Source organism: Morus notabilis, unplaced genomic scaffold (genome assembly GCF_000414095.1).
Source record: "Morus notabilis unplaced genomic scaffold, ASM41409v2 Scaffold946, whole genome shotgun sequence".
NCBI lineage: Eukaryota > Viridiplantae > Streptophyta > Magnoliopsida > Rosales > Moraceae > Morus > Morus notabilis.
The window spans coordinates 377,270-393,301 of NW_010359240.1; the positions used below are offsets into that span (position 1 = coordinate 377,270).

General features: G+C 36.2%; 2 protein-coding genes across 2 annotated transcripts; both read right to left on the reverse strand.

Moving 5' to 3' along the window:
- Nucleotides 1–3,949: 3,949 nt before the first annotated feature.
- Nucleotides 3,950–6,201, reverse strand: LOC21400813 (polygalacturonase At1g48100). Its single transcript, XM_010093839.2, has 7 exons — nt 5,736–6,201; nt 5,480–5,647; nt 5,231–5,275; nt 4,937–5,144; nt 4,754–4,835; nt 4,612–4,663; nt 3,950–4,516 (listed from the first exon to the last, which is right to left on the reverse strand). Exons 1-7 carry the CDS (start codon nt 6,174–6,176, stop codon nt 4,061–4,063), a joined length of 1,452 nt encoding a protein of 483 aa, XP_010092141.1. The 5' UTR covers nt 6,177–6,201; the 3' UTR covers nt 3,950–4,060.
- A 3,013-nt stretch (nt 6,202–9,214) lies between these two features.
- On the reverse strand, nt 9,215–14,963 carry LOC21400814 (nucleolar pre-ribosomal-associated protein 1). Its single transcript, XM_024162844.1, has 8 exons — nt 14,913–14,963; nt 14,647–14,844; nt 14,313–14,537; nt 13,921–14,124; nt 13,607–13,810; nt 13,279–13,434; nt 12,806–12,917; nt 9,215–9,270 (listed from the first exon to the last, which is right to left on the reverse strand). Exons 2-8 carry the CDS (start codon nt 14,653–14,655, stop codon nt 9,215–9,217), a joined length of 966 nt encoding a protein of 321 aa, XP_024018612.1. The 5' UTR covers nt 14,656–14,844; nt 14,913–14,963.
- Nucleotides 14,964–16,032: the final 1,069 nt, after the last annotated feature.

A 16,032-nucleotide genomic window follows, 5' to 3' on the forward strand; every position in this document is an offset into this window, starting at 1 on the left:
ACAAATACTAAATTCAGTCTCTTTCAGAAACTCTAGTATCTCTTCTTGCCACTTTTCAATCCAATTTTGCTTGATAAACTCAGAAACTTAGTCACCATTTTACAAACTTATTTACAAAAAATGCCACAGCACACTTTTACCAACACAGTTTCTTCCCCAGCCCATCTTCTTTTAATTTTCTGATAACTATCAATTCGACATAGCCAATGTGAGCCGTTCTTATGCTTGCTGGAAAAAAAATTAAATGAAAAAAATTCATTTGATACCTCTGTAGCAAAGGTAAGCATATACACTACTACAATTTGGCCTATTTGTGATGATAATTGTCGTCACAATTAAGCGAACATTTGCAGCGACATGTCATCACAAATAGTGTCTTCAAACTGAAAAAATAATGTCGTCGCTAAAACGTCACGTGTCATCGTAAATAATGGCTTGGCACCAGATCTCATATGGCGTGAATTTTTACCGCTAAAATAACATTATTTCCGATGACATGTCGTCGCAAATAGTTTATTATTTGCGACAACACATGTTGTCGCAAATAAAATTTATTTTATTTTTTTCCCCGAGCAAAAAGGATTCTTTTGGCGGGGTGGCAAAATTTTTTTGCGATGACATTAATGTGTGTCGTTACAAAAAGTGATATTGTATTCCCAGTAATAGAAGGCGGGGAAAGTGGGCGGGTCCCCAAATCAGTTAATTCCAAAGAGAGGTCCTTCCAAGGTTGGTAAAATGACCTGTAGAGACAATGTGCAAGATCAAGATAATTTGATTGCAAGGACATGGAACATCAAATTCAAACCATCTTAATTTGCGTAAAAGAAACAAAACCCATTTAACATTTCGTGGGCTTTTTTAACAGTAACTTCATAGAAAAGCAAACAGAAAAGAAATGAGATGAAAAATGAGAGGGAGGGATGACTAAATATTACCATCTCCAGGAAGGATTAGCTTCGGCGGGGGAGCATGCATATTCTTGACCAAAGTGATTCCAAGAGTGATCTTAATCCATGACCACGCAAAACTTCTGATTAAGGGAGAAATAAAAACATAATGAGTTAAAGCACAAACTTTATTTGTGTTTGACTCTGTGCAATAATAAAACATTTAGCACCAAAGTGCAAGCATATCTACTATTTAGCGCTTTTGCTACCGGAACTTTTACTGAATTTGGCAAGTTGCCCCCTGAAGTTTTAATTGTAAATTCATAGGGTTTTTCATTAAAATTAAAAGTGTCGGGCGTAGATTGGTAAATGGAAAAAACTTTTAGGGGATAGATGTACTAAACAATGAAAAAAAAAAAAAAGAAAAAAAAAGGTGTAGCCATCATTTCCAAACAAATGAATCAATATACCCGCAAGATTGAAGGCGTGGAGGAGGAGAATACTAAGAGTATGTTTGGTAGGAAAGAAAAGTAGAAGGAAGGAAGAAGGTGCATGGATTTTGGGAGGAAAAATGAAAATATAGGTTGTTTGGTAGGAGAGAAAAGAGAAAGGAAGAGAAAATGAAGTGGAAAATAATACATATGGGCCCCACTATTTTTTTCTTTTCACAAGTGGGCAGAAAATGGGATGAAAATTATGGACAACTCATTAAAGTGAGTAAAGTTATTAAACTACCTTTTTCTCCGTCAACATCCACGAAAAAATTTAAGGGTATAAAAGTAATTTACGAGTAAGATTTTTTTTTCTCTCAATTTAACTTCCAATACCAAACAAATGAAGGTAAGCTCATTTTCTCTTCATCTTCTCATATTAAACAATATAAAAGAAAATTAATTTCCTTTCCATCATTGCTATTTTTCATCACTTTCATATTTCTTTTTTATCCTATTTTCTTTCCTTCCTACCAAGCATAAGTGCAGACACAACTGACGGTAGCACTTTGTGATTTGTGCCAACAAGCCGTTGGAGGAAGAGAATTGTAGAAGCTAAAAATTCTTCCCGGCCAACTCTATTTTGGTTGCTTTCTTCACATGCAGTTTCAACATGATCCGATGAACTCAATAGATCCTTAACGCTTGACCCTGTCTTTGGATCCAAATCATTCGAGTTTGTAACTTAGCTTCCCAAGGATTACGGAAGCAGTAAGCCAACGAAGAAGTTTCGATAATAAAGAGTCTTCATGTTGCTCTTCCTCTAATATGAATGAGAGACCCTGCTGTGATAATTTGCTTTGAGGTGATTTTGCACATTCTGCTTGCAAAGCAGAGGAAACTGCCCACATAAGAAACCTTGAAAGCTTTTCTTGACTCTGGAACACATCAAAACAGGTTTTCATTGAATGATCAAGAAAATACAGCATGATGGATTTGTCAATTTATCTAGAACACGGGACAAGGAGAAAGAAGATCATTTATCACAGGAGGAGGGGCGGAGAGAGAGAGAGAGAGAGAGAGAGAGAGAGAGAGAGAGAGAGAGAGAGAGAGAGAGAGAGAGAGAGAGAGGATGGAGGTGTACTCATGAGTATGGCTTTGAGACCAAACTCGGCATTACCACAAGTTAATCACATCATCATCCCTACTGAGAACTTCACATATTTGATATAAACCTTCAATTGATAGGTTGAAATGGGGTTGATATATCTTCCTTTTCTGGGATATCTTCAATGTTGATATCAATGTTTCTAGAAGAAGATTGACCAATGTAGCGTGTTCTTTCACCGATAAGCTATATCATAAACCCTCCCAATCCCTACGCGTGCAAAGCAAAGTATGCAAAAGAGGGCTTTTGGGTTTTTTTTTTTTTTTTTTTTTCACTTCAAATACCAAAGTTAGTGGCGCATCCGACAATATATACATGTTTATATTCTTCTCTTACATTACTACTATATATTATATTATATTCTATTGTTATATAGTGGTTCTTTATTCAGCTGGTTGTAATAGGATAAGAAATGAGAAAAGCTGTTAGTGGTTTAGTTAGCCATGTGGCATATTCTGTTTGGTTGTATTCTAAGATATAAATAGGCAAATAGAGTATTGTATTGGACAGCATTTTTTCATATCCGAAAATAGGAGAGAGAAAATAAGAGAGATTTGTGAGAAAGGGGATTTTTCTTTGGGTTTTTCTCTGTAATTCAATTCTTCTTTTTTTCTGGTGAATAAAAACAGCTTGTTCTTCTGTGGAAATTTCATGGTGTGTTAATGTCCTGGTATAGAAGATTTACAAAGAGATTAGGCAAGATTATTAACATATATTATATCATATTATATTATCATATTATATACATTACGTTATATGTGTATTTATATACATGTCAGTCTCATATTCTGTATTTATACTCTGGATACTTGTATCCTAGCTAGCTACTTTTGCACCAATTTTTCTTTATGTGAAACTCTTGTCTCGATCTCCCAAACAGAAACAAACGCCGCGATATGAAATTTTTGGAATATTCTACTTTTTCATTCGTTTTATAAAGTAAAAGGTTCTCTTAATAATAAATAACTTTCTCATGTCTCATCAACTTGTCATTTGATGACAAAATGTTATATGATCTAGGTACTTGATGTTGCCATTGTATATTTTATTTGTTTACTTTTCAATTTTTTTTTCTTTTTTTAGTAAGAAAGAGAAGCAATGAATAGATTGAAGAGAGAGACCGATGATATTTGCTAGAAATTTCCCATGACAGGTTTAGAACAAATTTTACAAGGCAAAGTAGAAATATTAGCAGAGTCGAAATAATTGTAAAAGTGCAATGGTAATTCTGCAAAAAAAAAATTCACACAATTATGTCAAATACATTACTTGCAAAGTACTCCTAAAACCTCTATAAAAGCAATACCAAATTGGTCCTTATTTTTAATATCATATAATATACTTCTATTACATAGATATTCAAGAGCAAAAACCAAGCATATCTTTTAAGTTACTCCAAATGACACTCCATATATGGGGGATGAGCAAATATAAGAACCCAACTCCTACATATATGTCCTGAGCATAGAATCAGATTTATTATTATCGTGATTCCCTTTCAAATTATATACGTATATTTATATATAATATTGGTTTAGTACATATTAAACTAGCCATGCATGAAAGTAAATAAATCATGAGCAATAACCCTTGTCACTATTGTCCAATTTGGAGTTAGGAACACCCTCCAACAAGCAGGAAACTGGTGGAATAGTGAGTGTCTGCAATTCTCCATAAGCATTCCAACAAAAAGGGTCCAAAACTATGTCCCCAGCAGCCGGAAGAAGCTCAACCTCGGAGAGTGTCAAGTTGGCGCATGGCACAGAATCACTGCACCCAAAATGCATTGGTGGACTCCGGACATCATATGTTCCCTTTATGTTGTCGTACAATATGTCTGATACAAATACTGCCGAGGTCTGGTTGGCACAATTCTTTGACAGGCAATAGAATTGGTCTATTATAATTGGGTTCCTCACATTGTCCATGTGAATGTTACTGAATGTCACTCCAGATACTGCTCCAGATCCACCTTGCCATGTCTTGATCCTGACTCCGTTGTTCGACGCTTTTATCACCGAGTCTTTGACCTAGTAACACAAAGTCGGATAATTTTTTTTTTTCAGTGGGGACACAATACGAAAAATAGAAAAGATTTTTTTTTTTGGTCGAATAATTTTCGTACCGTGATATTCGTCACACATGCCCGCGAGTTGTGCTTGCCTAGACTCCCAATGCTGAGGTGGAAAATGTAAAGAATTTTATAAGCTGAAAGAAAATACATGAATATTGATCTTACTGATAAAAAGTACTGATTAGTGTAATACCTTATTCCATGACCGGGTCCACAAGTGATGTTCCTTATGTTTACATCATGACAGCCTGATCCAATTGATACACAGTCGTCACCTTTTGAGAAGATCATTAAATAATTAGTATTTTTGAGAAGCTTTCTGATCGAGATTAATTAACGGATAACTGAAATTAATTAGGTGAGGTTTTAGTCTAACCATTAGAAATGACTGAATTGTAGATTTCAACACCAATTGTGTTCTCTATGTGAATCCCATCAGTATTCGGACTCAGTGCAGGGGCTGTTATAGAGATAGATTCTATATGAACATTCTGGCAGCTGTCGAATCGGAAATGGAACTGAGGGCTGTTCTTGATCCTAAGTCCTTGTACTGTCAAGTTGGAGCTCATGAAAAACCTGATTGCCTGCATCACAATTCAAGTTCTCAGTTCTCACTTAGCAAAAACTTTAAACTATATATAGATGTTGGCAAGACATTTATTTAACTTACAATCGGGCTATCACATGGTCCAGGCAATGTAGTTCCATTCTTTCCCTGTGACACGTTTGATGAAATATTTCAAAATTTTAGTAATGACAAATGAACAATGATACACATAATGAAAAATTTTATTTATGCAAGTTCTATAAAATTAATATTAACTGTTTCGTGAGGAATTGCGAAGAAATTACAATTGAGTGTCATGAAACTGGTTTTTTTATTTTATTTTATTTTATTTAGGAATAAGCAGAGACATACCTTGTGGGGTTTGCAGGGGAGATCCCACCATTTCTGACCTCTTCCATCAATTAGGCCACCTCCTTGCAATGCCATTTCATTGATTCTATAGAAGACAAGCCATTGGCGTCTACTGCTGTTATTTGGCCACGAATCAGGTCCGTCCGGAGGCATTACAGTTCCATCAACCTTAAGTCACCATTTTGTACCAAAACTGGTTAGTCTTATTCTTTTCTAAGAAATTGGCTCAAAGAAATAAAAACCAAAATGCCAATACCTGAAACACAAGGCTTGATTTGCAAGGGCCAGTGAAAATGGTGGATTGAATCATGAAGGAGAATCCCCTGGGAACAAGGATAAGTGAGGAAGCAGAGTCACTCTGGCAGGCGGTGTCCCATGCCATCTTGAATGCATCCGTGTCATCCGTCACCCCATCTCCAGCCGCACCAAATTTTCTCACGTCGAAAACTCCACTAGAATTCGTAATTGGACTGCCATCATTGTAAGGTGGCTCAGCAGGCTCAGGAGCAGGCTTGGGTGCCGAGGGCTCAGGCGCCACGGGCTCGGGTGTTGGTGAAGTTGAAGGAGGTTGTGATTTATGTGATCCTTTGTGCTTGTGTTTCAAATGGTGCTTCCTAGCTTGTGTCAAGTGGACTAAGCAAAGGATGGAAATGCATAACAACAGCACGACCATATTAGACAAACGAAAATCCTTCATGTTTAGTGAATACTTGGGCTCACTTGACTTTCAAGAATTGGGACCAAAATCTGGAAAGTGGTGCTGCCAATGGGAAATGTTGGGAAAACCAAGCTAACTCAAAGGAATTTCAAGTATCAAAAAAGACATGAAAAACACCCAAAGTTATGGGAAGTAGAGAAAAAGGAACTTAGCAAGTTGGTGATACTGGTAATTGCTGCAAGTGAGTGAGTGAGTGACCACAGTGTGAGCGACTCAGAGTGAATAGCGTAAGCTAAACTAAGCTAGAGAACAAGTTGCCAAAGTAGTTTATTAAGGTTTTTAAACTAGGGAATGCATATATGAAACATATAGAATATATGTGTATATATAATAGGGATAGTTAGTGGAAGCTGCTTCAAACTTTTTAGCTGCACCTTACGTTTGTTTTTTAACATATTTTGGGGGCGGGAACCGACCAATTCCATATAGGCATTTGGTTTTGACTTTTTATTATTATTTTTTTTTTCACTTTGCTTTTCTGGTTTTTTTTTTTTTTTTTTTTTTGGGGTTTGGGGGGGGTGCTTATGGACGGGTCGAGAGAGAGAGAGAGAGAGAGAGAGAGAGAGAGAGAGAGAAAGAGAGAGAGAAAAAGGGAAGGTAAACGGTATAACAGAAAAGATGTGATGGGGGAAGGCAGTCGATAATAAGCTACCCATGTTCTTCCCATAACTGTCACTTTCTCTGGTCCCGGAATATACATGTATATAATATTATGGTTATTTCAAGTTTCAACGGTGATGAGCACAACACTAGTACTAGGGTCTATTCTTTTCGCTGATTCGAGTTTAGAATTCGAGTTTTGTTATAGTAAAAAGTTTTCAGAAACAGTCACATCTAACTTTTTTATTACAGTAAAAAGCTCTTACAGAACATCACATCTCAACTCGAATTAAAAACTCGAATTAGCGAACCGAACAGGCCCAAGAGTTTCCCAATATTTTTAATCAATAATTTCTTTTTTCTTTCCATGCGTATATATGTTGATTTGGAGCTTGGAATATGGACAACTTTCATTTCAAACAGGGAATTTTTGTAGATATGTGATATGACCCTATAATCACAGGCCAAGTCCCAATGAAGATTCTAGAAGTAGTTAAATTAAGCATAACGATATTCAGATTTAGTGGGGCTGCAAAGAGAACACTATTAAATACAATTCAACGCACTAGACTATGACTGCCACTGGTATTTATTCTCAATACACACAATACAAGAAAACCTAATTATAGTCAAGGAAGTAAGTATCAATAATTTTATCATTATTTCTTCAACATTATTGTAAATGTAGGTTTTGTGATGGAAGCTATGTCCACGTGGAATTTTGGCATCTCGTTTAGTTCGCTGATTCGAGTTTTTAATTCGAGTTGAGATGTGACTTTATGTGAGAGCTTTTTACTGTAGCAAAAAAGTTAGGGCCCGTTTAGTTCGCTGATTCGAGTTTTTAATTTGAGTTGAGATGTGATTTTATGTGAGAGCTTTTTACTGTAATAAAAAAGTTAGATTTGATTGTTTGTGAGAGCTTTTTACTGTAGTAAAACTCGAATTCTAAACTCGAATCAGCGAAATGAACGGGGCCTTAGATGTGACTGTTTCTGAGAGTTTTTTATTGTAGCAAAACTCGAATTCTAAACTCGAATAGGTGAAGTGAACGGGACATATACATGGTTTAGTTTTTATCCATGTTGGCATCCGTCTCGATATTGTTCAATAAAAAAAATTCAATATTTTTGTTGGTGTCGATATTTTTATTCTTGATTATGTTGCATCATTAAAAAAAAAAAATCTTTTTTGAGTTATTCGGAAGAAGAGATGATCAAGTAACAAACAATGTACTTTACCAATCTTTTATTCGGAAAATTAGCTTTCAGATTAGATGACATTCAAGTAAAAAAAAAAAGAAGAGAAAAGAAAAAAGTATCACCCGCCCATAACTTGTTAATTTATTAGAGAGTACAATATTGGTCCTTGCGGATATCAAGTGGAGAGTTGAACGGCCTTTAAGATGTAGACTAATTTGTATAATTAAGGGAAGTTAGAATGGAAAGTGGATTATTAGTTAGCTAACAGCCGCTATCACAATCCGCTTCACATATTTCCTTGTGGTGGAATTGTGGCCCTGCTCGATTGACTGTAACATTAAAAAATTTGAACCATGAAATACTCAACTTTTATCTCAAAACCGACCAATTCGATTGCATGAGAGTTTCGTCATCATGTTTGAGTTTTGATTTTGCAACTAAAAGAATAAGTTATTTATCACCATTAATAATGCAAACATCGTATATATAATTATCGTATTTGTTGTTATAGTGTCGAAATTATCGATTGCATATCAATGCATCAAAACTACCACATAACAACGAGAGATTTTAATAACTTTATTTTTGTTATTAAATGAGTTTATGTTACTGATTATGTGTGTTGTGATGCATCATCGATAACGACGAGTATAACAATGTATATTTTAAATATAAATATATTATAACTGCGGATGTGGGTGGCATGGCTTAGCCGAAAAGGTTTCCAGTGATCTTTTTAATGTTTGGTTGGGCAGGCAGTCCACCACTACTTGTTCCACTTGGGAACTTTCTTTGGCCGACCATATTGATCCTTAATGTTGCTTGCATTGCATGAACTGCGCTTCTTTTCTGGGTTTCTTGGTTTCTACTTCAATTATGACTAGGTCCACTCGGGATCCCTTCTTTTTGGCTCAAATGGGTTGGTGGATTTCTATCTATAATTTGGAACTTAGATATGCCTTGAGTTCTAAGTTTCATCTTAATTGCTGGCGAATATTAGCAAGTCATTTTAATTTGTGGCCTAACTTATACTAAACTAAATTCAACTAATTGATTCTCCTCCACAAGTTTTTCTGATCATAAACATTCTCCTCCACAAGCTTTTCTGATCATAAACATTCTCCTCGTCCTCTATGTAGCTACTTAATTATAACTTTATCGTTGTGTTTTTTATTCGCGTTGCTCATTTAGAGAGAGATATTGTGATTTTCCATTTAGTCATTTTCTTGGCATTGGAAGACACTGCTGAAGAATGAAAGTAGGAGTTGGAGATGCTGCAACAAAAGAAAATGTAACTATAAATATTGATATAAATTCACTTTATTTGTATATATAAATAATGTAGAACTCGAGTTTATTTTACCCTTTATACATCCTATGATATAAATTGTACTTTCTAAGAACTTAAATTTTCATCTTAAAAATATAGAAGAGTTTAATGTCGTTATAAATGTATATTTGCTTTTACATTTAAATAATGTAAAATTCGGGTATATTTTATCTTTATTATTATTATTAAACGTAGATTCGGGTATACTTTATCTTTACAAATATGAAAATCACGTGATAAATGATATTATGGAGGTCCCAACAAAATGAAATATGACGTCAAATATTAAACAGAGTAACGAGTTTCAAGCTTCATCTTAATTTAAGAGCAAGTCATTTTAATTTGTAGCCTAGTTAATGCTAAACAAAATTCAACTAAATGATTCTCCTCCCAAGTTTTTGCTGCTTAATTATAATTATTTTGTTAGTTGGATATTAACAAAATGAAATGTGACGTCAAATATTAAACAGAGTAATGAGTTTCAAGCTTCATCTTAATTTCAGAACGGGTCATTTTAATAAATAGCCTAACTAATGCTAAACTAAATTCAACTAAACGATTGAGTTTATTTCATTAATGCAAACTGTTGCACCATGGTCGAGATTTCCGACCAGAGTTGTCGAGGGTTCCATAAGTCAAGATTGAGTTTAGTCGTCAAGAGGCATCAGTTAAGGCAAGATACTTAGGTTGAGGAACTCTTATACAGTTGAGTGATCGCGGTTGAAAAGTCTCAAAAGGGTCACGAAGATATCTACATGGACCCAAAATCCACTGAGATGCAACAATGGGTCAAGGCCTGTGGGCCGGCCTAGGCCCATCCTGACATAGTGATGGGACAGGCCGGCACGGCCCGTCACTGTTTAAGGTACAGCCCAGCCCATAAATATTGGTGGGCTGGATTGAGCGAACATATATCGGCCTATGGGCCGGCACGGCACAGCCCATGAAAAATCATGGGCCAGGCCAGGCTGGGCCGGCCCGTCTAGGCCCATAATGGCCCGGCCCAGCCAAGCCCGTCTAGGCCCATAATATTTTTATGTTTTTTTTCTTTTTTTAGTAATTTTGTAAACATCTTATGTATAATTATCTTTATTTTACTCTTTTTCCCTTACTAAGATTTTCTCCCACTGGGTTTTTCTTAGAAATATTTTTATTTAATGAGATAATCGTAAATAAAATATCTTTTTTTCATATTTCCATTGACTATTTAAACCTATATATTTTTTAACTTGTTTAAAAATTAAAAATAAAAATAAAAATAAAAAAATTGAAAATTGCATGCTTAGATTGGCTGGCCCATCTAAACCCATGATGGGCCAAGCCCATTCAAGGCCCATGGCACGGCCCATCCTGGCCCGCGTCACAGCCCAGCCTGACCCACGTAAAATTGGCCCGTGGTGCGGGCTGGGCCGAGGTTATTCTTATACGGGCCGGCCCAACCCGGCCCACAAAATTCATGGGATGGGCCGGTCCTGCCCGCGGCCCGAGTGGGCCTAAGGAGAACGGGTCAGGCCGACCCGTTATTGCAGCTCTAAACCCACAGAATCAGGAGATGATAACATTCATCTCATATTCAAAATTAAATAGAAGATCAGATTTGGATTATCATCTACAACCATATGTTTAAATAATTAAATATAGAGATAAAGCTACGAAAATCCCTATATGGGGATGAAATAGGAAGCTTATCTCGTAATGTAATTTCGAGATAAAAGATAGTGTACAGGAGAACCTATAAATAAGGGTTAAACTCCTCATTTATTTTCTATACACAATTTTCTACTCTAAGAGAGATCTTCTGTACTCTTAAGACTTAGTGCATCCACAAGTGGACGTAGACAACAACATTTTTTTCGAACCACTATAAATTCGTGTGTTCTCTTTATTTTCTACATTTATTTTTAAGTTAATTTGTGAAAATCATAACATGAGTATTCCCAAAATAATAAATTTTGAGTTAACAAATTTTCACCCTCAACACAAACTTTATTTATAGCTTTCTAGGAAATATCAATCAAACTTATAGAAACCAAACTGATAGATTTTGAATATATATTAGTTGGCTTCAAACTCACTTCTCCATCTATGCGGTGTCTTTCTTTTTTCTTTTTTCTTTTTTTTTTGGAGAAGAAGAGCTATAACTACTTTTTGGTCTTATCTGGTTGTTTGCAGAGGCATCACCGTACTTGATTCTCTGATTTGGTTCCAGATTTTTTGAACAATTGAAGGTGTGATTGTTCTTGCTTTGAAACTGCTCGCATAAAGAAAAGAAACATCACTTTTACCCACCAATGACAATATTGTTGCTTGACATGAATTCCAAATGTTTAATCTTTGCAGACTTCGATCATGCAACGATGGATTCTATAACCAGGGCAAAGGGTTGATGGTACTCTTTTTCCACTCCAGAGTAGAGGGTCGTGTCGGGCCGGCACGATCCTTTTAACCGCAGGCCCGTGGTGGGCCTGGCCGTGTCAGGGCCAGGCTTGAGGAGAAACCCTCAGACCCAGCACTGGCCCTCGGCCCTATATGGATAAGGGCTGGGCCTGGGCCCAAGCCCTTTTAATTTTTTTTTGCAATATTTAATTAAAAAAAGAAAATATATCATATGTCACCAAAATATGTGATTTTATTAAATTGAGATAATACAAATAAGTATACATAAATGACTGTCTCGTTAAAAACTTTGCCAAATAAAACTCGTGAGAAGATCGGGACAAAACCTTAGCGAAGGAAAAAAGAGTGCAGTATTCTAGAATAAGTAAATTACATAACGTAAGTGCTTCCAGAAGATTCTGTTATGTCTAAGCTCAATCTTAACCTAATTTTCTTAATGCACTTGAGTTTCACTTATGATTAACAATTTTTTTAGGATTTTTTTATAATTTCAAATTTGATGACAAAAAAATAATATATTATATGCCTCAAAAAATGTGATTTTATTGAAATAATATGAATAATTACAATAAAAGGATTGGTTGACCGGACGATTGGTCGGCTAGTTGGTCCTAAAATACCTCAAACCTCATTAAAATTTCATGTTGCGGGCCTGACCCTTCGCGTGCCTGGGCCGTGCCTGGCTCTTCGCGTGCCTAGACCTTGGCTGGCCTAGGCTATGAGCCTCAAACATGAGGCTCAACCTAGTCCCTTAATGCCAAGCTGGCATATAACAATACAGAGTCAGGCCGGACCAAATTAATTACTGTAGTGGGTTGAGTCGGGTCATCCCAGTCCCATTGACACCTCTACTCTAGAGTAGTAATTTCTCCAAATTTTTGAGTAGTTGAGTCCGCCTTTTTTTCCTCGGGGGTTGCACTTGCCGCGAGCTATTTATTCAGTTGCTAATAAGGTGTTATTTTCATTTTTCTACTGTTGTATATATATATATATATATATGGTTGTTTATTGTTTTTCTACGACACTATTAAGTACTTATTGTAATTTTCATTTTTTTTTTATCAATAAATAGAGTGGAGAACTTGGTGTAAGATAGGTATCTAGCAGGTGAGACGCAAGTTCCATAAGCTGCTCAAGAGCCTCCTTTTGCAACCACTCAGTAATGTTTCTAGAAGAAATAACACCATTGACAACCTAATACAGAAACATAGGCGCGTATTAAAGAATATTGTCAACCTTCTCTATTTTCCCTTTCAAAACTTAACTGCTCGTCACACAAAGATATATAGCGGCTCCACTTAACAAAAAGGAAGAACAAGTTTATACAGTTATCAGACGCCAAACAAAACTTTACAAAGCATATCAATTACCAAATGCATATGTAATGCATAAACACGTATGTATATATATATATATATATATAGAGAGAGAGAGAGAGAGAGAGAGAGAGAGAGAGAGAGAGAGAGAGAGGACACAAAAGGGATGATATATATATATATATATATATATATAGAGAGAGAGAGAGAGAGAGGACACAAACGGGTTGTGCATTTACCTCTAACACGACAGTTAGTTGCATTATGAAAATGTTAGTTTCCTCTCTAGAATTCCTTGTATTGGCGGTCAAGACAGATGACAACCATAGCAAGAGACCACAACTTTCAACCAGATGACGAGTCAACTTATAAGATTTAACGGACCTCTTCACCACCTGCAGATCAAGAAAAGGTAAAGTTATTTACAATATCAATGTGTCACGATATTGTGTACCCAACACGCTAGGTTCTTAAAATTACAGCATGGCATGTGCAGAAAGGTGCTCCTTAAAGTTTAAGTAAACAACTAAGATAAAAGAATCCCCCCACAATGAGCTAAGAGAATACCTGAAGAATTAGATCCTTGGACTCGGTGTCTGAAAGTGGAGAAAAGTAAAAGCTCATGAAAGTCTCAGGAATGGAGTTTCTGATGTAAATTTGGGCATCATCACTCGAGTTTAACCCCGCATATACTAGGCGAAGTATCCACAACCTATCTGCTCTATAATTCACAGAGGTGCTCCAGAAAAAATCACTAAACACAGGTACATTCTGCAATTACAGAACATGATCGACAACCATTAAAGCATCAATAAGAATGTGGACGCAGTATTCTAGTTTTAAAAAGGGTCTCATTTTAATTCATATCACAAAACATTTACCTTCAGATTTAACTTGGATGAATTCATCAAAAGTCTACTTAAGGTTGAATACTGATCATGTGAAGGATCTAACAGAATAAATGATGCTTCTGCGGCAAAAATTGAAACAACAGATGGAATTCTCTGCCATGGCTCTTCTATGCCATTTTGCAAAGAAGAAAGCAGTAGTCGAATACGTGTCACTTCCTTCCTCTTTTTACATTGCTGTAAGAGATAGTAAAAAGACCTCTATTAACAAAGAACTTAAAAACAAAAACAAAACAAAGGAATATCATGGTCATCTAAGCAATAAAATGTCTATCAAATATTGGTTCTTAAGAGATAGCGAAGAAACAGATAAATTATGTACTAGAAATAAAAGATCAGGCATAACTTGCAATATGCAGCATTACCTCCAATGTGTCCTTAAATTTCCCAAGAGTGCTATAAGCCAACTTTCTTATCCCCTCATCAGGTGATGACATGCTAACAAATGCAATGGCAAGCAAGCCTAAACCAGCAAACTCCATAGGTTCAATATAACCCACAGTTAGACTATAAAGCGAGAACCGCAGGATGAAAACAGGATCATATCGCTCTAGGTTTTCAACATCAAGAGGACGCGTCTGTGTAAAATTCTGCATAGTAATCAGTGAGAATTATGCAAGTTGGTCGACAGAATACAAATCAAAAGCCACGGCTAAATATAATCACATTTGTCTTATGAAACTAGAAAAATAAACATACCACAAGCATACAGGCAAAATTATAAATATAGCAGACTTGGTCGTGTGGTCTAGTAGACTAGGTCGACTCTTTAAGTTCGATCAATTGAGCTCGCACTCGATTTCATGACTTTCAAGAGCTCCCAGTCCTCAGAATCCTTACTCGTTCTTGGGCTCTATAGCAGACTTGTGTTCGACTGAAGATTTAGGCTTACCAAATCTGATACTAACAATCAGCCAGTAAAGTAAATATATTCTTACGAGAGAAGTTCAAAGGGTAACACCTACCTATCTTATCCAGGTTTCTGCGTTGAATTCCATCACCAGGTCAAACTTTATCCTTTCGATTCATTTCCTCCATCAATTTCATTCATGTGGGGGATTGGTAGAAAAATGACTTGAAAACCCTTTTTGGGTACAACTTTGAGGATCAATTTTGAGCAGGACCCACTTCGTGTTAGTGGCGGGTTAATTTAGATTTGTGTTCTCTGTCATGAGGAGATCGAAGTGATATGTTCATATGCTTAAAATGGTAAACGGAATGAGAAATTGACTCTCAAAGTGCTCCAATGAAGTTGAAAAAACTGAAGTGAAAACTCCAATAAAGTTGGGAAACTAATGAAAAAGCTATTTATCCACATAGAAAAGAGACAAAGTCGTTGTCTCTTCTAAGCCTTATAAAAAGGACCCCCACTCCTCAATTACGACACACTAAAATTTCAGAACTTTCTTGTCGCCTCAGAAATACTCCATCTCTCTAGTGTCTTAAGAATTCAGTGCGGTAGAGTTCTAGTAGTATAGAGGTGTGTACTTTTGGACAGTGCCAAAGATCAATCCAGTCCATTCCATTCTTTCTTTTAACATGGCAACGGAGGCTTTTCTTGAGACATGATTGCCTGATAGGATGTAGTAAGGTGTATTTTTCGTTGGTATGTGTAGTTTTGAATGATTCTCCAACCTTCCTTTCCTTTCCTTTCCTAATACCATGATAGATCATTAGATTGAGATGTGGGTGATGGACAAGATCCGAGTTGAAGTCCCTGTTTGGACTAAACATTGTACCATCACATCCTCTCTAAGAATAGAAAGGCCTCTCTTATTTTGAAAAGAATACCTTCCCCTGACAACATTTGATGGGAAGCTCCACAGATATAATCTTGTTATCGAAACACTTCATTAGAAAATCAGGGACATAATTAGAAAATCCCTTAATCAGAGGGATCTGATGTAAAGAGGTTAGATTAGTTCCTATGTTGGTGCTAAGCCTGTGTAGATTCGAATCAATGAAGAAAATGGTTACGTTCCTACGCATCAGAAGATACAAAAAAACTGGTATGCTTACTCTTGTACGGAGACTCTAGATCGGGGCAACGGAGGAACCTAAGGGAACGTTTGGAAGAGGGATTCG

Coding starts and splice junctions, on each gene's coding strand:
- LOC21400813 (XM_010093839.2), bottom strand. CDS start 6,176: ATGAAGGATTTTCGTTTGTCTAATATGGTCGTGCTGTTGTTATGCATT. Junction 4,664..4,753: donor GGACCCGGTCATGGAATAAG/GTATTACACTAA, acceptor TTTCCACCTCAG/CATTGGGAGTCTAGGCAAGC. Junction 4,517..4,611: donor CATGTGTGACGAATATCACG/GTACGAAAATTA, acceptor TTGTGTTACTAG/GTCAAAGACTCGGTGATAAA.
- LOC21400814 (XM_024162844.1), bottom strand. Junction 14,125..14,312: donor AATTTAAGGACACATTGGAG/GTAATGCTGCAT, acceptor TATCTCTTACAG/CAATGTAAAAAGAGGAAGGA. Junction 12,918..13,278: donor AACTAACTGTCGTGTTAGAG/GTAAATGCACAA, acceptor TTTCTGTATTAG/GTTGTCAATGGTGTTATTTC.